At 34.6% G+C, this 22,657-nt stretch overlaps 2 protein-coding genes across 2 annotated transcripts; both read left to right on the top strand.

Moving 5' to 3' along the window:
• The first annotated feature begins 3,210 nt into the window (after positions 1-3,210).
• On the top strand, positions 3,211-4,270 carry LOC105772999 (shikimate O-hydroxycinnamoyltransferase). Its single transcript, XM_012594556.2, has 3 exons — positions 3,211-3,390; positions 3,522-3,934; positions 4,013-4,270. Exons 2-3 carry the CDS (start codon positions 3,524-3,526, stop codon positions 4,268-4,270), a joined length of 669 nt encoding a protein of 222 aa, XP_012450010.2. The 5' UTR covers positions 3,211-3,390; positions 3,522-3,523.
• Positions 4,271-12,441: 8,171 nt separating this feature from the next.
• LOC105772163 (shikimate O-hydroxycinnamoyltransferase) lies at positions 12,442-13,231 on the top strand. Its single transcript, XM_012593475.2, has one exon. The coding sequence runs from the start codon at positions 12,587-12,589 to the stop codon at positions 13,229-13,231; it is 645 nt and encodes a 214-aa protein (XP_012448929.1). The 5' UTR covers positions 12,442-12,586.
• The last annotated feature ends 9,426 nt before the right edge of the window (positions 13,232-22,657 follow it).

Below are 22,657 nucleotides of genomic sequence, written 5' to 3'. Positions count from 1 at the left end.
CAAAGACGAATGTAATACTTAAACTAATGTGTATTTAGCTTATTCGGCCAAAGTATAGAAACGGGTAAATGTATTTGAACACGATTCGTGACATGATTGTAGCCATAATAAAATCAAATTGAAGTATATAAAAAATAGAATGATGGTTTACGAAAAATAAAAATGTCGTGCTAGTAAATGACAATGCAACATCAATTTGTAGTAATAATGGCATGATAATAATACGCATGATAAAATATGAAAGTATAATAATATTATTATTAATATTAATAACAAGAACAAGAACAATAAATGTGCAAGTAAAAACGTAAATAATCTAATTTTGAAAGTATAAAAAGGGTAATACATAAATAAATAAATAATGAAATAATAACGATAATAAAGGCAAAAGAAAAAATTAAAATTAAAAAATGCACAATAAAAAGAAATACGAAAACAAATCAATTTTAAATATTTAAAAAAGTAAAGGAAATAATAAATAAATAAATAAAATAATACATAAAAATAATATAAAAAATCTAGACAGGTTGAAATTAAATAAATAAGGATTAAATCAACATTGAAAAGAAATTAAGAATCTAAATTATGATAAAATAAGTGCATAAATGTAAGAAGGACTAAATCGAAACTTAAGTAGAATTTTAGGGGAAAATCGGGATAAAAATAAAAATAAAGAACTAAATTGTAACACGAGAAAAAGAGGAGTGACCAAATGGGAAAATACCCATTTTTTTATGTGCACCGTTTCTCAGAAAGACCAAAATAAAAGAACTTAAAATTAAATGGTATAAATTAAAAAAAGAAATAGGACTAGATTGAAACAGGCTATAAAAGCGGAAGAACCAAATGCGCAAATAGGCCCCCTCAAAAAACACGTGGATCCTAGGATCGGCTCGGGTCGGACTTCGGGTCGACCATGAAACATCGTTTTGGGCGTCTGAGGTCACTCCCAAAACGGCGTCGGTTTGAAGGCCTATAAAAACCAAAAATTTTAGAAAAAAAAATTCATTTCCTCTCTACCTTAAAAAAAAATCATCTCTTCTTTCCCTTTTCTCTGAAATAACCCCTAGGTCCGGCAAAGGGAGCCGCCGTGCTCTGCTGTGACTGCTGCCGGTCGCGGCGATGGCTCCGCTGTCCACGGTGGCCGAAAAAGTATAAAAAACCCCTTTTTGGTCATTTCGGCTCCCTGAGCCCGAATCTAGGATCAAATTTTCCAAAAACCCACCAAATCGTCAAAAATCTCGAAGAAACCTTTTGGTTTTTTAGTTTAAAAATTTCCTCATCAGAACCACCTATCATCGGTGGTGGTGACCTCGTCTACCCACAATGGTAGAGCCCGAAGCGCCCAGTGAGTGTTCCAGACCCTTCCCTTTTTATTTTATGTTTTATATATATATATAAAAAGACTTGAAAAATAAATAAATAAATAAATAAAAGAAAAATAAATCACCTTCGGATTTTGCTATTCTATTGATTTTATTACTTTGATTGCTTTTTTTTTATTTCTTTTTAAAAAACGCCTCCTACAAATTTGTTCAATGGCTTTCATAGCCATTTCATATAATTTTTATATATTTTTTACTATTTTTGTCATTGTTTCTTGCGTGTTCTTTGTTGTTCTTTGCAGGTGACGGTTGAGGAGCGGTTGATGGTGGCAGAGGCTAGGAGCGACGGTGGCACTAGGGTTTTTTTTTTCTTTTTTTCTGAAAATAGTTTAAGTTGTTGGGTCATTGGGCAATTAGAGTTTTTTTTGTTAATTTCGGCCTTTTAAGCTTGATGTAATTTGGGTCTGACATTTTATAAATGGACTGAATTGTTTATTAGACTTTTATGTATTAGGTTTTGTTTATTAGAATGAATTTAAATTTTAAAATAAACAATGTGTTCTTGGCAGCAGCTAGTTCAAGACTCCATTTGCTAGCCTCGTGGATAATTTTATTACCCTTGTGAGTAACGTCACGTCCCTCATTACGAGCTTGTACACATGCTTTTAAAGCTACTCGATTAGCTATGGCACCCGGTGCATTTTCTCAAGAGTGTTCTAAAGTTCCTCCACCGAATTGTAGTATATGGAATCATCTCCAAAGATCTCAGTCAAAGCAGGTATATGCCAAACGTAAATACCCTCGAAGCTACGAGTAGAACACCTAGCATAGAACATCAGCCATAAACAAGTCTTCTCATAAATGGTCCAACAACTTTATTTATATTAAAATAACCTTACAATTAGCTTTTCAAGTTTATCACATACAGCTTCCATTGATGGTACATAATCATTTACAAGCATATCCTCTTTGTTGTTTGTAAATGGTCCCTTCATTTTTTGTGGCCTCAATTTTATCATTCTTTAGATTTCAATGAGTTGCCAATGGTCCCTTAATATTTGCTAACCTCAAGTTTCTCTTATTGAGATCTCAATGAGAGATCCCAAATTTTCCTTCAATAATTCCAAATACTTTGCTAAGTTGGCTTTAAGTTGCATTGCTATACAAATTAGATCTGATCATGGCCCGGCTTGAAGGTCTACCTAAAAAATGTGAGGGTTTAGGCAAAAATATAGGCCCAAAAAATGGGCTCTTTTTTGGCCGGGCTCAACCCAAATTTACAACAAAAAAAACTTAATGGTGTTTCCACTGTTTTGGTGTTGTTTTGTCACTATTTTACTGTCATTTCGCAAGTATATTATTACTATTTTGTTGTTAATGTTTGGATATTATACAACTCTTGTTAAAAAAAAGAAAGGAAACAAAAGAACTATTCAAGGGTCGGGTTATCAGCCCATGTCCAAAAGTGCCCAAAGACTCGCTTGAAATTTAAGATAGTTTAAGCAAATATATTATGCTCATTTAAAATATGGATCAAGTTCGAGCTTGAAAATTCAAGGCCCGAGCTTGACCCCACTTGTTTTAAATTTTGTAATATATTATAGTATGTTATGTTATTTTTATATATTATGTAATTTATAACATAAAAATTTAAATCTATAGTAATATATATTACTATAATATAAACATGAAAAGAATGTTAAGTATTTCATATATAAAATTTTAAAAAACGAGTTGATTGAGTCTTCGCTCGGTTCGCATTGATATTGTTTCCAATGCAGGATGAGGTGGGTTCAAGTGTGCTGAATCGTGTTAATTCTCCTATTTGAGGGTCAGGATGGATTATGTTTAATTCTAAACACTATATGAACTTAGAAAATTTTCAGATACTTTCATAATTAAATTATATATAGATCGGGATTTAAAACCATTAATCAAGAATGGAGAAATGTCGGCAGTAGTATAGATGGCTAGAAATTGCAATTCGTGGGTCTATAAATTGATCAAGTCTCCCTTCGTCCCCTTCACAACGTTGTTCTTCCGGCACTGGTTTACACTATTTAAGGTAATCAATATTCTAGTCTTTCTCTTTTATCTTTCAAGCATTGAGTAGAAGTAGAAGTTTATGCATGTTTTCTCATCCCATTTATTTGAAGATGTGAGTGAGAACTACTCATTTTTTTGACATTTATATAGAGATGGAGATCAGTATAAAGGAGTCTACCATTGTTCGTCCAGCTGAAGAACACACTCCCAAAGGAAGTATATGGAACTCCAATTTAGATCTACTGATTTCAAGATACCACGTCTCTACTGTATACTTTTATAAGCCAAATGGTTGTTCTGATTTCTTCGATACTGGAAGGGTTAAAGAGGGTTTGAGCAAGGTTCTTGTCCCATTTTACCCTATTGCAGGAAGGTTGGGGTATGATGAAAATGGAAGACTTGAGATAATATGCAACGATGAAGGAGTTCTATTCGTTGAAGCTGAAACTAGTTCAGTGTTGGAAGATTTGATTGGTAATGGTGATTTTACTCACAACTCTCACCTAGTTCCTAAAGTCGACTATTCTGGTGGAATATCCTCTTATCCACTTCTTGTGGTGCAGGTAATCCCCAAGAAACCCTTAATATAACATTTCGCATCTGAATTTAGCAGTTGATATTTATTATGTATAATTTAGCAGGTAACAAAGTTCAAATGCGGTGGTGTTTGTCTGGGAGTTGGGCTTCAACATACTTTAGGAGATGGCACATCGGCTATTCATTTCATCAATAGTTGGTCTGACACCGTCCGAGGCGTCTCGCCTGCCATTGCACCATTCATTGATCGAACTCTTCTTCGTGGTCGAGTACCACCAACGCCTAAATTCCACCATCTTGAATATGAGCCTTCTCCTCCACTGAAGGCTGCTGAATCTGATCTTAAGCCATCCACTGTCTGATACGGGGTGGCGCGCGGACCAAGATCGAGTTGCCAAGTCACGAGAAACTCCTACGAAAGCTCTAAACGAACAGATCTGAAATTAAAACAAAGAACAAGATTAAACTAATCAGATCTGGAATTAAATCCCCAAATTCAATTAAATGAACAGCAAGACACAAAGAACGAATGAATAGATGTTTTCGTAGTTCAAGAAGACAAAATCGAACTCCAAGATCAATTCTCCACAAGTCAATCTGTTCAAGAACACTAAAAAGAACGAATTAAATCAATCGGATCTTTAATAGAAAATTAGGGATTTGGGCGACAAAAGAAAAGAAAGAAATTAATGAAATTGAACGAATTTGGAAGTAAAGAAAGAGTGCTAATCATCAATAACTTGAATCGCCAAGAATGCCCAAATTCCAAGACCTAATTTCACCCAACAAGAAGAAATAAAAAGAATGGCAAGAACCCTAAATTTTGGGGATTTTTGGATCGAATAGTTCTTTGCCAATAAAGGGATCGATTAAGCGAAGAGTTCTTGGAGTTTAATCAAGGTCAAACACAAACAAAAACAAAGAAAGAAAATTAGAAGAAGAATCGGCACAAGCAATAATAAAGAAAATAAATTGAACAAAGAAGGAATTAAAGAAAAGTCCTAAGAACCCTTGAATTCCGAAAGAATTCACAAATTCCTTCAAACGGCTCTAATCTCCCTCCAAAGAATATCGATGGCAAGAAGAAGGTTGAAGATGGCTCCCACAATCAAAAGATTGTTAAAACAACTTCTAAAGAAAACTCAAGAGAGAATTCTTGGAGAAAACCCCAAAGAAAATTCTGCACTCAACAAATCAAATTTGATAGAAAAATAATAATAAGATGATTTTTACAAAGGGTGGTGGCCAATGCTTATATAGGCCTCCAACAAATCCTAATCTCACAAGTAACTAATAAAAATTAAACCTAATTAATAAAATAACAAGGTAAATTCGCCATGCACTTATATGGGTTGTTTTGGGCGAATTTTACATGTAATGCTCCTAAAGATTAAAAAAATTAAATTAAACAAGTAAGATGTTTACAAATTGGGCCCTTTGACATTTTGGCCTGATTTTTCAACTAAGTATGAAGAAATTTCTTGATTGGGCTAAATTTTGGTTATTGGACCTCGCCTTCAAGAATTTGGGCTCGTGATCCATCTCCTACCAAAATTGGGTCGTTGGCCTCGTAATGGAGATCCAATGCGTTTTGGTCTGCAAGATTTGGTTTCTTGGACCAAGATTTCCAAGATTTGAAATCTTGATTTTCTTGATTCTTGAAATCTCTTGAGCAGCAAAATTGGGCCAAGATTCGGTTTCTTGATTTTCTTGAAAACAAGAAAGTGAATCTTGATTTTCTTGTTCTCTCGTGTATGCATCTAAGGCCTTGCTAACAAGCTCTTGAATGGTCCCATTTAGTTTGGATCGCATTTGTCGGCCTTTGATCTTGTTATTGGGCCTTGTGGCAATTTGAGCCCATCACGTTCTTGAACTTGGATTGGGCCTTTATGACTCGTATCATTCCCCTTCCTCAAAAAGATTAGTCCTCGAATCGAAAAATCAAATGGGGACAAGTCACTACATTAAAAGTAGAACTTACATTGTACTCACCGGTAGATCAATTTTATAGGCATTATCGTTGATCCGCTCGAGTACTTGGAAAGGCCCATCGCCCTTGGGTCCAACTTAGTCTTCCTTTTGTAGGAAATCGTTCTTTCCTCAAATGGACCCAAACCCAATCTCCGGTTCTAGTACAACCCGTTTAGCCTTTGTTTGCTTTGTTGGTGTTGGCGTCATTTGTTTTGGCTATTCATTGTCTAGCCTTCTCATGTAAGGATTTCACCAACTCGACTTTCATTAGCCATCTAAATTGTAACATGTTCAAGAGGTAATGGCGCAAGATCAAAAATCTTGTTAGTGGGTTAAAACCATAAACAAGTTCAAATGGGAATAACCGGTTGTAGAATGAATAGATCTATTATATGCAAATTCAACGAATGGTAGGCATTCTTCCCAATTTCTAATGTTCTTTCCCACCATAGCTCGTAATAGAGTCCCTAAGATTCGATTAACTACTTGGTTTGACCATCGGTTTGGGGGTGACATGTAGTAGAATAAAGCAATTTAGTACCAAGCTTACCCCACAATACCTTCCAAAAGTGGCTAAGGAATTTGACATCTCTATCGAAACAATTGTTTTAGGGATGCCATGAAGTCTTACCACTTCTTTAAAGAATAAGTCGCCACATGTGTAGCATCATCTGCTTTTGTGACAAGGAATAAAATGTGACATCTTTGAAAACACATCAACAACAACAAATATACTATCTGTTCCTTTTTTGTTCGAGGCAAACCTAAAATAAAATCCATGGATAAATCTACCCAAGGTGAAGTAGGAATCGGTAGAGGAGTGTAAAGGCCATGAGGCATTACCTTAGATTTTGCTTGTTTGCATGTAATGCACTTGGAACATACCTTTTCCACATCCTTCTTCATATGTGGCCAATGAAAGTGTTCGTGCAAGATATCTAGTGTCTTGGCCACTCCAAAATGTCCCATTAAACCTCCACTGTGGGCTTCATGAATCAATAAGTCTCTCATGGAACACTTTGGTATGCATAACTGCTCATACGAAAAAGAAAGCCATCTACAAGATAAAATTTTTCAAAAGTAGTATGTCCACAATTCTTATAGATATGGCGAAATCGATATCGACATCATATAATTCTTTAATGTGTTCAAACCCTAAGACTTTAGCATTCAATGTAGTCATTAAAGCATATCGTCGAGACAAAGCATCTGCAACTACATTATCTTTACTGCTTTTATATTGTATCACATAAGGAAATGTTTCAATGAATTCTACCCATCGGGCATGTCTTTTACTCAACTTACCTTGTCCCTTTAACCATTTAAGAGACTCATGATCGTATGTATGACAAACTCATTAGGCGACAAATAATGTTGCCATACTTGAAGTGCACGAACTAATGCCAATAGTTCTTTGTCATAAGTCGAGTAATTTAAGCGTACTGCTTCAATTTCTCACTAAAATAAGCAATAGGTTGCTTATCTTGCATTAAAACGGCGCCGATTCCAATTCTCAAGCATCACACTCAAGTTCAAAAGTTTTAGCAAAATCGTAATTTAAGCAAAGGAGCGAACATAACTTAGCTTTTAGAGTTTGAAAGGCCTTTTCTTGGGTTTCACCCATTTGAAACCCACGATTTCTTTATAACCTCTGTCAATGGGGCAGCAATAGTAGAGAAATCTTTCACAAATCGTCTATAAAACTAGCTAAACCATGGAAATATCTCACCTCGATTCTGATTTAGAGTCGGCCACTCCTTAATTGCCTTGACTTTGTCCTCGTCGACATGAATACCTTGAGCACTAACTATGAAACCTAAGAATATTAGTTTATCACAACAGAATGTGCATTTATCAAGGTTGGCAAATAATCTTTCATTAGTAGAATATCCAAAACAGTTCGAACATGGAAAACATGATCATCTAAAGTCTTTGAGTAAATTAAAATATCATCAAAATAAACCACTACAAATTTACCCAAGTGAAGCCTTAAAACATGATTCATTAATCTCATAAATGTGCTAGGTGCATTAGTAAGGCCGAAAGGCATAACTAACCATTCATACAATCCAAATTTTGTTTTAAAGGTCAGTTTCCATTCATCCCTTCCTCATTCGAATTTGATGATAACCGCTTTTAAATCAATTTTAGTAAATATAATCGAACCATGTAATTCATCAAGCATATCATCAAGTCTAGGAATTGGGTGTCGATACTTTATCGTTATTTTGTTGATTGGTGGCAATCAACACACATTCGACACGTACCATCTTTCTTTGGTACCAATAGGACGAGAACAACACAAGGGCTTAGGCTTTCACGAATGTACCCTTTGTCTAGTAACTCTTCAACTTGCCTTTGCAATTCCTTTGTCTCCTGGGATTGCATCTATAGGCTGGTCGATTAGGAATCGAAGCTCCGGTACTAAGTCAATTTGATGTTCTATCCTCGTAAAGGTGGTAAACCTTTAGGGCCTCACTAAAACATCCTCATAATCCCGCAAAAGAGATTGAAACATACTAGGCGATTTTCGTTAATGTTAGATAAAGATAAATAATTTTGCCTAAACCTCACAAGGATACAAGGTCATTTTATTAAGTAGGGCTCTCTTCACATCTTTTTTGTTGCCAAAAGATTTTTCCGCTCATTTTACCACTAGAGGTTCACTCACCTTTGGGCTTTTAAATTTTGACTTTTCCACTACTATTAGCCTCTTTTCTCTCTGTCTTCCGAACTTGCTCTTTCTCCTTACCCCTCACAAAATTTTATCATCCTCAATTGATCTTTATATACATCAAGAGGATTTAAAGGAGCAAAAGTGAATTTCTTACCTTTAAATACAAGGAGTACCGATTAAGTTTACCTTGGTGTGTAACATCACGATCAAATTGCCAAGGTCGTCCAAGGAGCAAGTGTGCGCATGCATTGGGACTACATCACACCATACTTCATCCTCATAATTGCCGAGTTTAAAAGTGACCAAGGATGCTTTCGTAACTTTAACTTTGAACATTCATTAAGCCACTGAAGGTGATATGGCTTAGGGTGTTTGGTGCAAGGTAACTTTAAAGAATCAACCAAATAGCTACTCACCACATTTGAGCAACTACCACTATCAATAATGAGTGAACATAAGTTACCTTTAATAAAACACCGAGAATGGAAAATATTGGCCCTTTGGCTATCATCATCTTTCATCTGAATGTTAAGGGTTCGACGAACTACAAGGCATTGAAAGTTAGCAAAGTCCCCTTCCTTTGGTGGTTCGACCAACTCGTCGCCATTATCACTGTCATCCACAAGTTCTGGCATATCTGGATCTGTATTATCAGAGTCGGACGTGTACTCACCGTTATCTTTTAGAAGAAGTAATCTCGTGTTAGGGCATTCTCTACTATAATGACCACGCCCTTTGCACTTAAAGCATTCAATCTCACGAGTCCTCTTCGCTTTTCGAATCACCTAAATTGGGTGCTTAGAAGGTGTTTGCGTTTTAGCAGAGCCCTTTCTTCCAATCGATTGTTTACTTCCATTACTCAAAGAAGACTTGTTAGTAACAAAAGGTAGTTTTGAACTCTTAAAATCAGAATTGGAATTGTTACCTCGATAATATTGTGAAGTAGAGAAGGACCCAAACCTTTGTTCCTTTAATTGTTGCTCGATCTCAATGGCTTTGTGAACTGCTTCTTCCAAATCAATGTAAGTTTGTAGCCTTAATGTATTAGCTATCGGCCTGTTCAAACCATCAATGAATCGAACCATAGTTGTTTCTTCATCTTCCTCCACATTAGCTCTCTGAATGAGCATCTCCATCTCTTTAAAATATTCATCCACCGTCCTACTACCTTGGATAAGTCTTCTCAACTTTGTTTTAATTTCTCTATAGTAGTGAGGTGGAATAAACCTTTTACGCATAATCTGTTTCAACTCATCCCATGTCGAAATCTCACCTTCATAATTCCGATGGCGGTTTACCCCAAGTTGAGTCCACCAACTTAATGCATAATCAGAAAATTCCAATGTTGCTAACGCTACCTTTTCATCATCCGGACATTTATAATACCGAAACATGAGTTCAATCTTAGATTCCCATTCACAATAAGCGTCAGGATCATTCTTACCACGAAATTGGGGAATTGTGAATTTCGGTTTTGCCAAAGAAGGTTGTCCACGATCATGAAAATCATCATTCAATCTAGGGACACGTCGAGGGCCGCGCCTATGGGGCTGATTATTCCTATCTTCCCTGATTGGATCTCGACATCAAGTTCTTGATTCATTCGTACCTCATTCAAAGTAGTATTCAATGCTTGAAGGGTAGCATTTATTTGTGTGATTGCAGCAGCGTGTCCTTCTAACTGTTGTTGGACTTCCATAAGTGTATCATTATGGTCATCTTTAGACATCTTCCCAAAAAAGCTGCAAAAATAAACACTCAACACTCAAAAATAAAAGTTAGCAAACCTCACCGTTAGTCACTCAAAAAGAAAATTCAAATTCTCAATGGGGTAGAATTCAATCTTGTGAGTTCTTTATCGAGTTTATATCAACCAATTAGAGAGTATGAACCAAACTACCAAAGAATCCTAATTTGCACTAGGATGCCAAAAAACTGACGAGACACCAATTGATTCGTGTTGCACCGAGGAAGAAGTTGTGCACACGTGTAAATCCTACTAACACAAGAAACAATAAGGTGTTAGATAACGTAACAGAAGAATAAAAAGCAAACAAATGAAAACCTACAGCTAAGAATCAATAAAAATTGCTAAAACCAGAAAACCCGAAAAACTGCGGAGTAACTTGACAACTTCGTTCGAGGTGTTCCCGATCTCTAAAAATCACGAAATTAAATCTGGAATGTCCTTAAATATTGAATTTTTGATCTGGAAATTTTGGGCACCAAATTCAACCCGCTGGATCTTTTTTAATTTTTATTGAATTTCGTATTTTTGATTTTTGACTTTTTGACTGATTTTTTTGCGGGAATAATTTTTTTATATTCAATCACAGTGCCACAAATATGTATGTAAAATTTCAGATCAATCGGACAACGTTTACCCACCCAAATGAATTTTTTTTGAACAATTTTTCTGGGTAAAACTGCTGTTTGTGCTTTAAAAATAGAGATCAGTTTAGAAATCAACCAAGAACACCCAAAACGCCCAAAATCTGATACCAAATGATACGGGGGTATGCGCGGACCAAGATCGAGTTGCCAAGTCACGAGAAACTCCTCGAAAGCTCTAAACGAACAGATCTGAAATTAAAACAAAGAACAAGATTAAACTAATCGATCCGAATTAAATCCCCAAATTCAATTAAATGAACAGCAAGACACAAAGAACGAATGAATAGATGTTTTCGTAGTTCAAGAAGACAAAATCGAACTCCAAGATCAATTCTCCACAAGCGAATCTGTTCAAGAACACTAAACGACAGAACGAATTAAATCAATCGATCTTTAATAGAAAATTAGGATTTGGGCGACAAAAGAAAAGAAAGAAATTAATGAAATTGAACGAATTTGGAAGTAAAGAAAGAGTGCTAATCATCAATAACTTGAATCGCCAAGAATGCCCAAATTCCAAAGACCTAATTTCACCCAACAAGAAGAAATAAAAAGAATGGCAAGAACCCTAAATTTTGGGGATTTTTGGATCGAATAGTTGTTGCCAATAAAGGGATCGATTAAACGAAGAGTTCTTGGAGTTTAATCAAGGCTGAAACACAAACAAAAACAGCAAAGAAAATTAGAAGAAGAATCGGCACAAGCAATAATAAAGAAAATAAATTGAACAGAAGGAATTAAAGAAAAGTCCTAAGAACCCTTGAATTCGAAAGAATTCACAAATTCCTTCAAACGGCTCTAATCTCCCTCCAAAGAATATCGATGGCAAGAAGAAGGTTGAAGATGGCTCCCACAATCAAAAGATTGTTAAAACAACTTCTAAAGAAAACTCAAGAGAGAATTCTTGGAGAAAACCCCAAAGAAAATTCTGCACTCAACAAATCAAATTTGATAGAAAAATAATAATAAGATGATTTTTACAAAGGGTGGCTGGCCAATGCTTATATAGGCCTCCAACAAATCCTAATCTCACAAGTAACTAATAAAAATTAAACCTAATTAATAAAATAACAAGGTAAATTCGCCATGCACTTATATGGGTTGTTTTGGGCGAATTTTACATGTAATGCTCCTAAAGATTAAAAAATTAAATTAAACAAGTAAGATGTTTACAAATTGGGCCCTTTGACATTTTGGCCTGATTTTTCAACTAAGTATGAAGAAATTTCTTGATTGGGCTAAATTTTGGTTATTGGACCTCGCCTTCAAGAATTTGGGCTCGTGATCCATCTCCTACCAAAATTGGGTCGTTGGCGTCGTAATGGAGATCCAATGCGTTTTGGTGCAAGATTTGGTTTCTTGGACCAAGATTTCCAAGATTTGAAATCTTGATTTTCTTGATTCTTGAAATCTCTTGAACAAAAAAATTGGGCCAAGATTCGGTTTCTTGATTTTCTTGAAAACAAGAAAGTGAATCTTGATTTTCTTGTTCTCTCGTGTATGCATCTAAGGCCTTGCTAACAAGCTCTTGAATGGTCCCATTTAGTTTGGATCGCATTTGTCGGGCCTTTGATCTTGTTATTGGGCCTTGTGGCAATTTGAGCCCATCACGTTCTTGAACTTGGATTGGGCCTTTATGACTCGTATCACTGTCTCCACATTTAAGCTTACAGTTGATCAATTGAATGCCCTGAAAGCCAAAGCTGCTGCAAACAGTAGTGGTACAAAGTATAGTAGTTACAACATCTTGGCTGCACATATATGGCGCTGCGTAAGTAAAGCAAGGGGTCTCTCAGATGACCAACCTACCAAGATGTACTTTCCAGTTGATGCTCGATCTAAATTGAATCCTCCTCTCCCACCAGGCTACTTCGGTAATGCTATCTTTATAAATGCACTCGTTACTCAAGCTGGTGATCTCAACACTGAATCCTTTCTTGATACTATTAAGAGGATCCATGAAGGGTTAAAGAAGATTAATGATGAATATTTGAGGTCAGCTCTTGATTACATTGAAACAGTGTCTGATTTAAGCACTTTGGTTAGAGGGCCGCACACTTTCCGATGCCCAAACCTCGCTGTAAACTCTTGGTTGTGGTTGCCTATGTATGAAGCAGATTTTGGATGGGGTCGCCCCATTCATACGGGGCCAGCAGATGTCAGTCATGAAGGCAAGGTTTTAATATTACCAACTCCCATTAATGATGGGAGCTTGTTAGTGGCAACTCGCTTGGGGATTTCTCACATGTCATGTTTTGAGAAACTCCTTTATGAGTTTTGAGAAATGATCCCATGGTGATGGAGACGAGTTCCATGTAGTTAAAAAATAAAGGGATAATAACAAATTTAATCCTTAATATTTATATCTTTTGTTAATTTGATTCTTATTCTTTAATTTATATTTGGGTATTAATTTTAAAAAAGAGTCAATGTGTGTTTTTAAATGAAAATGTTAGTTAAAATATTAACTTTTTAATGAAGTTGGAGATAAGGGCGAACTCATAAATTTTTTTGGGAGGGGCAGAAATAAATTGTATATTTCTATATGATAGTAAAAAATAATTTTACTATTTTAATAGACTATATCTTTATAAATTTTAAAGAATTATATCAAATTTTTATCATTTTGGGAGGCCAAAATGTAATTTTACCACTTTAATATCCTATATCTTTATAAATTTTAAAGAATTAAATCAAATTTTTATCATTTTTTGCGGGGTCAAAGTGTAATTTTACTATTACCAATTTAAAATTGTATAAATTATAAAGAGATCTAAATAATAATAAAAATTCCATTTTAAGGGGGTCAGGCCCCTGCCAGCCCCCTAGTTTTGCCATTGGGTGTGACAATCCGTGTAATAGTTCAACTTTATTTTGACATAATACTATTTATCTTATAAGCTACGTCAACAAATAATTTAAAAATTATAAAAATATTCACAAAAATCTACTCCAATGAAACTATCAGGAGGCGTTAACAGAAAAAAAAAAGGATAATGAATGAATGACCCCTGTACTTTAGAGTTTGTTCCAATGTGGTACCTCTACTTATAAAATATCAAATTTGGTACCTGAATTTTAATTCCATTTATAAAAAGTGGTATTTAGCCCTAACACTGTTAATTTTTTTTTTGCTAACATCGCATGCTGACCAATTAAATTGTGCCTTGTGGCACATTATTAAGTTTTGACTAAGAGTTTAGTAGACCTGATCATGGGTCAGATTACTCACCCAAGCTTGAAGGCTTTTCGAAAAGTGTTAAGCAAAATAATAGATCCGAAAAATGAGTTTGGACAAAAATTAAAGCTCATTTACTAAATTTTGTAGGTGGTTTGATGAATATGAAAAATATTTTATGAGAGGGGGACATGACCTCACAGTAGATTTACATTGTGGATGAACTTTTCATTTGTTTGCCTTAGCTTATTCAAGTCAGCTGTTGATTTCTCATTCCAGTTGAAGGTGTGGAGAAGCTGGATTTATCGAAGGCATATCCACTGATCATTTTGTTGATGACTCCTTTGATAATCATTGTGAAAAAAGTTTTCAAGGTATCAAGTTACCTATGCATCAAGCACCAATCTTGAGAGATGTTTCTCTGGGACCATCATTCAAAAATGGAGAGAATTCTAAAACTCTTGAACTTAGACCATTCATCACATTCTGTAAACCTAAATTTCAAGTATATTGTTCCTCTACTTTGAATTTAAAAAATTACATAAACTCGACTTAAGCGCTATGGTCGAGTCTTGAGAAATTACATAAACTCGAATTAAACCCAAATTTTGAATTTAAAAAACATGTGTTTCGGCAATATTAATTTTGGCAAATCTCTTACAAGTTTTTAAGAAAATGCTCGTTAAAATTATTTATTTCACAAAAATCACTTAATTGATTGCTTAATCTTTGCAGCGGAGATTCCGGAGTTTTAGTTTTGAAAACCAAGATTCTAATTTGATAAATCATGTGCTTTTGTAGTTTAATGATAAAAACACCAAAATCTGACGTAAATAAACCAAACCGTAAAGTAAAGTCCAAAAACAAATTTACAATTCCAAAAGTTCAAAATTAAATTAAAACATAAATAGTTTTATTTTATTAACCAGGAAATTAATTCGAGTTCTTGCGCGCCGCCCAATCCTAAGTTTGTTGATTACTTGAGAAGTCAGAAAAATGGGGTGGGCTTACAAAGCTCAATGTGTAACTTAGCCCATACAAACAGAATAGATAGCAAAATTACATAGAAACCAAAAATCGTACAGAATACACACCATGACATACTATGCGATGCAACATGATAATCAGATCAGATACAAATGGTATGGGATATCATGCGATGCAACCCCTAATACATAACAGATACATATTCTACCCCCATCCGCTACATACCATCTCCATCCATCCCAACACACCATATATGGTAATAAATACCCATCCAACCCCACACACTAATAAGTGAGCATATGTTACTATACAAAAATGTGCAGTCAAAGATGTCAGAAATAATACAGTAACCCGCCAAAATCAGATATGGGTGGTCAAGCCACCAAAAATGTAGTTTAAGTGCCATAACAGATGTATATAGTAAAAACACCAGATAAGGCAGATCATTAAACTGTCAACACTTTTTCTGTCACATAATTATCTCACCGTAATGCACGTGTAGTAATTAGCATAACTAGATATTCAGATGCATATAGATCAAACATGCTTACATATCAGAAACATGCTAATGATATACTCAGAATTTTCAGACCAGATACAAAATTACTACAATTAACATGCTTTCAGAAAATACTCATACAAAGACATAACCACATATTCATATACTAAAAACATGAATATCACTTAGAAAACCCTATAGTATGCACTCAAAACACACTTCAAAACACGACCCTAACTAAAAATAGGCCCACACGAGCTGGCACATGGTCGTGTGGCATTGACAGTTGGTTTTTGGCTTTATGTCATTCACAGATTTTTCAAGATTGAGGAACACACCTAATTGTTTTTAGACGCCAACACAACAACAGCAAATCTAGTACCTAGAACGACACCCAACTTACGGATTAGTGATAAAAACGAGAATCGACCCTTGCTTTCTAAAGCATTCAGCCTAAAAATCACAAGACATCCAATCCTTGTAAACTAAATTATCACAAACCAACCCCTAATATGGGCATTTGATAACTTACCCTTTGAAGAGAAGACTGTCGATACTCAACCCGATAGCGGAAAATGTGCGGCTTGATTCTCACCTAACAAAATCATACATTAGGAATGATTAGGCGTCCATTGTTACGACAAACCGAAAAATAACATTCTCAAAAAGTGAGCGGATAACACATATCACCGAAAGGAGTTATGATTACAAATCCTATTCCCTCTTACCACTTACGGGCAAACAATGAACTCTAGAAATGGACGTTAGCACAACCCATTTCAACAGTAGAGAAGAAGGAAGAAAAATAAGAATAACACAGAAGAAGAAAGAATAAACAAGGGAATAGCATAAAAGAATGCACAAGATTCAAACATAAGACCTCTAGGTAAGCTAAAGCCTTACCACTAAACCAAGAAGCTCCTTCATGCCAACAATTACCCAAAATTTAAAGATTTGTTAGATGTTCTAAGTCAAGAGTTGGAATAAAAATAACAAAAATTAAAGAGAAGAGATTTGAACACAGGACCTTAGGAACATAAACAAAACACTTATCCATTGAACTCAAATCAATTTACTTGACAAAATTTAACAATTCAAAAACAAAAATTTTGGGCGTTACAACTCTTCCTTCCTTCAAAAAATTTTGGCCTCGAAATTTATCTAACTCAAACAGATGCGGATATTGTTGTCGAACCGAGTCCTCTGGCTCGCAAGTGGTGTGCTTAATACCTTGATTCCACCACAGAACCTTAACCAAAAGAATGTTCTTCCTTCTCAAGACTTTAACTTCTCAATCCAGAATCTGCACTGGTTCCTCTTCAAAAGTCAAATCCAGCCGCACCTCAATCTCATCAACTAAAACAATATGAGATGGATCAGACTGATACCGTCTTAGCATAGAGGCGTGAAACACATCGTGTATGCTGTCTAACTTCAAAGACAACTCCAACTAATAGGCAACTGGCCCCCACTTGTTTCAAAATCCGATAAGACCCAATAAACTTAAGGCTCAACTTGCCCTTAGCCCAAATTTGAGGACCTCTTAAGGAAAACCTGAGGCCCATGGACAGGTCTATTCTTGGGTTGCCTTTGTCTTCTTTTTTTTTTTTTAACATTTTAGTTAGCATTTCTATTAAAAAGATCATTTCAACTCCTTATTAAAATATTAATGGTTAAATTTGATTTCTCCTTCTGTTCCAGTTGAAGGTGTTGGAGAAGCTGAATTTATCAAAGGCATATCCACTTCTTTTCTTAATGAGTCCTTTGATAATCGTTGTGAAAAAGGTTTTCCAGGTATGAAGTTATCTGTGCATCCGTGACATGGATTTATGGATTACACGTGAGTTCGAAGCAATTGGGAATAGTTTTTTTTTTTTTTTTTTGTAAAAGCAAGAAGAACCAAATATTAAGGCATGGAAAAGTGTAAAATGAATGTCAGTGATGGAAAATAAGATTGAAGTTCTCAACGAAACACCCAAAAGCCCTAATCTTCGAACATTGTTTCTTTACAAAAATTGGTTGGAAGTGACCAGTGATGGTTTCTTCTAATTTATACCTCAACTAATTGTTTTGGATTTGTCAGGAAACTTGGGATTACGAGCGCTGCCTACGGGAATTGATTTCGCTAAAATGTCTTGATCTAACATTGACTGCTATATCAGAGTTGCCAATAGAGTTGAAATCGCTGACAAAACTAAAAGCGTTGGACTTGAGGTGTATGAACAATGTCATTAAAATCCCACAACATTTGATCTCTAGTTTTTCCAAGTTGCAAATATTCAGAATGTGGTTGCCGACAAATAGAGATTATCAATATTTTGAATGGGGGTAATGACAAGCTTATAGATGAATTGAAAGGTTTCCAACATTTGAATGTACTATGGGTACAGATAAAATTCATGAAATGGGTTCGGGAGTCGGTTATACACGAGAAAGGATTAGCACCTTCGTGACGCCCAAAATTTGTACTTAGTTGATTACTTGATGTCTTTAGTGTCGAAAATTAAAAATTTTAAGAGAATTTAAAATACGATCCCTTATTAAGACATTACTTAACTAGATTAATTTTCACGAAAATGGCTTATTTCAAGTTAATCGAGAAGAAAGGATCATGTCCCGTAAGTTAAGACACAATGCCTTAGATCCTCAAGAACAAGAATGAACCTCATTTGATCATCACTTAAATTTCGTTTTTTTATTTATTTTAAAGTAAATATTTGATTATCTCGGTTTTAGAAGGAAGTCATATTCCGTAAGTTAAGAATACGACTTTTTTAATTCCAAAATAATGAACATAACCTTGATTTGAAAAATTTTCCTTTTTTGTACCTCGTGCAAAGACGAATGTAATACTTAAAGTAATGTGTATTTAGCTTATTCGGCCAAAGTATAGAAACGGGTAAATATATTTGAACACGGTTCGTGACATGATTGTAGCCATAATAAAATCAAATTGAAGTATATAAAAAATAGAATGATGGTTTACGAAAAATAAAAATGTCCTAGTAAATGACAATGCAACATCAATTTGTAGTAATAATGGCATGATAATAATACGCATGATAAAATATGAAAGTATAATAATATTATTATTAATATTAATAACAAGAACAAGAACAATAAATGTGCAAGTAAAAACGTAAATAATCTAATTTTGAAAGTATAAAAAGGGTAATACATAAATAAATAAATAATGAAATAATAACGATAATAAAGGCAAAAGAAAAAATTAAAATTAAAAATGCACAATAAAAAGAAATACGAAAACAAATCAATTTTAAATATTTAAAAAAGTAAAGGAAATAATAAATAAATAAATAAAATAATACATAAAATAATATAAAAAATCTAGACAGGTTGAAATTAAATAAATAAGGATTAAATCAACATTGAACAGAAATTAAGAGTCTAAATTATGATAAAATAAGTGCATAAATGTAAGAAGGACTAAATCAAAACTTAAGTAGAATTTTAGGGGAAAATCGGGATAAAAATAAAAATAAAGAACTAAATTGTAACACGCGAAAAAGAGGAGTGACCAAATGGGAAAATACCCATTTTTTTATGTGCACCGTTTCTCAGAAAGACCAAAATAAAAGAACTTAAAATTAAACGAGTATAAATTAAAAAAAGAAATAGGACTACATTGAAACAGGCTATAAAAGCGGAAGAACCAAATGCGCAAATAGGCCCCCTCAAAAAACACGTGGATCCTAGGATCGGCTCGGGTAGGACTTCGGGTCGGCCATGAAACATCGTTTTGGGCGTCTGAGGTCACTCCCAAAACGGCGTCAGTTTGAAGGCCTATAAAACCAAAAATTTTAGAAAAAAAAATTCATTTCCTCTCTACCTTAAAAAAAATCATCTCTTCTTTCCCTTTTCTCTGAAATAACCCTAGGTCCCAAGAAGGGAGCCGTGCGTGCTCTCTTGTGTGATCGCCACGGTCATGGCGACGGCTCACTGTCCACGATGGTCGGAAAAGTATAAAAAACCCCTTTTTGGTCATTTCGGCTCCTTGAGCCCGAATCTAGGATCAATTTTTCCAAAAACCCACCAAATCGCCAAAAATCTCAAAAAAACCTTTTGGTTTTTTAGTTTAAAAATTTCCTCGTCAGAACCACCTACCATCGAAGGTGATGACCTCGTCTACCCACAATGGCAGAGCCCGAAGCACCCAGTGAGTGTTCCAGACCCTTCCCTTTTTATTTTATGTTTTACATATATATAAAAAGACTTGAAAATTAAATAAATAAATAAAAGAAAAATAAATCACCTTCGGATTTTGCTATTCTATTGATTTTATTACTTTGATTGCTTTTTTTTTATTTCTTTTTTAAAAAACACCTCCTACAAATTTGTTCAATGGCTTTCATAGCCATTTCATATAATTTTTATATATTTTTTTTACTATTTTTTCACTGTTTCTTGCGTGTTCTTTGCTGTTCTTTGCAGGTGGTGGTTGAGGAGCGGTTGATGGTGACAGAGGCTAGGAGTGACTGCGGCACTAGGGGTTTTTTTTTTCTTTTTTTCTGAAAATAGTTTAAGTTGTTGGATGGCCTATTAGAGTTTTTTTTGTTAATTTAGGCCGTTTGAGCTTGATGTAATTTGGATCTGATATTTTATAAATGGACTGAATTGTTTATTAGACTTTTATTTATTAGGTTTTGTTTATTATATTATTTTTATTTAGTGGACTGGGCAGAATTTACATGTTACAAAATTCATTCAAGTAATAACTGTGACAACAAAATTGAAATTTTCACTTAAAATGCGATAAATCTTACTAAAAATATTGATATAATTAATAATGAAAGAAAGAGAATGGTATCTTAATGGTTCAAAAGATGGTTCACATTTATGGTTATATTTCATATTAATTGATATAAGGTAAGCACATACGTCACCATAACAGACCAATTAACCCAAACCATAATAGACTCTGTGAATCTGCTTGCTTTATCTTCACTATTCATAATCAAAGCTCTAATGGTTGAAACCCCATCTTCTTTAGCTTTATTTCATGTGCATCCTCTTCATAACTGTGCCACAATCGCCTTCCACCTCAATCTGTTCAAACCCCGTCTTCTTTGACTTTTCCACGTTACCTAACTTTATTTTTGACTCATTCACAAACAATTCACTTTGCATCCACATCTCATTCAGTTTCCTTCACCAGAATCATGGGCAATTAATGCTGCTCAGTCCAAATTGGTTTAGAGAATTTCATCCTTCGTGGCTTGGATTCCATTGCTGGACATGCTAATTACGTGTGCAAGCTTCAGCAAACCCTTCCAACTTTATCTGCTGCTCTTCAAGAACTGAAGGCACAAGGAACGACCTGCTAAGGCAGGTTGATCTTGCAGAACAACGACTATTGAAGCCATTTGAGCAAGTACAGCTATGGCTTTCAAAAGCAGAAACTATGATAACAGAGGCGGAAGAGTTGATTGCAGACGGCCCTCAACAAATGAATAACTTGTGTCTCGGCGGCTGTGCTTCCATGAATTACTTGTCTAGCTACAAGTTTGGTAAAAAGGTGGCCGAAATGCTTCAAGAAATAAGTGATCATAAGAGTAAAGGAGTTTTTGAGAAAGTAGCGGAGAATCAGCCCGCAGCTTCAGTGGTAGTTAGACCTGTAGAGCAGCCAGTTGCTCTAGAATCCACAATCCAAAAGGTATGGAGCTGCATCATGGATAAAGATGCGGGGATCATTGGCCTCTATGGCTTGGGGGGCGTTGGCAAGACAACTCTCTTGACCAAACTCAACAACAAGTTCAGCACCACACCGAATGATTTTGAAGTTGTTATCTGGGCGTTGGTGTCTAAAGATTCCGATGTTGGAAAGATTCAAGATAGGATTGGTGGAAATCTTGGGTTTTCAGATGACTCATGCAAGAATAAAAGTGTTGACCAGAAAGCTCCAAATCCATTTGAAAGATAATTTAATTAAAAATAAAGAACATGTAGGGGCATACACTTCCAAACTCAAAACTCAACCAACAAGAAATAAACAAAGCTTTCGTTGACATCAAAGTATGATCATAATATTTAAATAAATTGATTATTATTTATGCTTTCAAAATTTTCCGTTCAAAACAAAATACATTTATTTTTTTTATGAAAATTAAAATATTAATAGCTTAGATTCTCGTCTCCATGTGCTTTTGGATTAATTAACACTCTAAAATTATAGGTCAAAAAAATTAAAAGCTGGTGAGATGGTAGGGGTATTTCCTATCTTAATTAGTAGTTGAGGATTCAATCCTCGATCTGGATATGGAGCAGTTTTAAAACTCGCGACCAGCATCTACCCTTTAATAGGTCTACAGAATGCGAATGATTAATTTCTGGATTTACTCAAGTAAATACTTTGAGAAATCAAAAAAAACATCAAAATCTAATATTAATCTTAATAATGACTTTGAAAGTGAGAAGATATATAATTAAATTATGTTTTTGGTTTATTCGTACAGCCTTTAATAATATTATAAGTGATTATATGAATCAAATAATGTAAAAAGTCAAAAGACTAGACCCATGAAAGGTGAAGGCTAGACTACAGAATGCGGAGGATTAGTTACTGGGCTTGTTCCGATAGATACATTGAGAAATAAAAAAAGATATATATATTTTGTTAATAAAATTAATATTTTTATAATTTTGTAAATGAAATATTTTGTTTAAGGTTCAATTGTAAATGAAAAAAGAATTTATCCTTTATTTTAGTTTTTTTGATGTAGAGAATAAATTGAATCGACAATGAGGTGTGTTATACCGGTATCTCATCTTGTCTCTTAATGATCTGGTTGAGAGTTTGGTTCTCGCTCACGAGAATGAAACATATTTCGTAGTCAATCGTTTAACTTATTTGAAAAATTAAAACAACATAGATAAAACTAGAATTTTTTAAAAAAAAGAGCCAAAATTGAAACATAAATTTTTATAGGGACCAAAATATAATTTTATTATCTTATAACCTCACAAATTTAAAAGAAATTTATTCTATGATTTTACCATTTTTAAATCAAGACCTCTACCTGCTC

The sequence above is a fragment of the Gossypium raimondii genome, chromosome 6, assembly GCF_025698545.1.
Source record: "Gossypium raimondii isolate GPD5lz chromosome 6, ASM2569854v1, whole genome shotgun sequence".
Taxonomy (NCBI): Eukaryota; Viridiplantae; Streptophyta; class Magnoliopsida; order Malvales; family Malvaceae; genus Gossypium; species Gossypium raimondii.
Note: the sequence above shows the minus strand (reverse complement) of the source record. Positions and strands in the feature narration are given on the sequence as shown.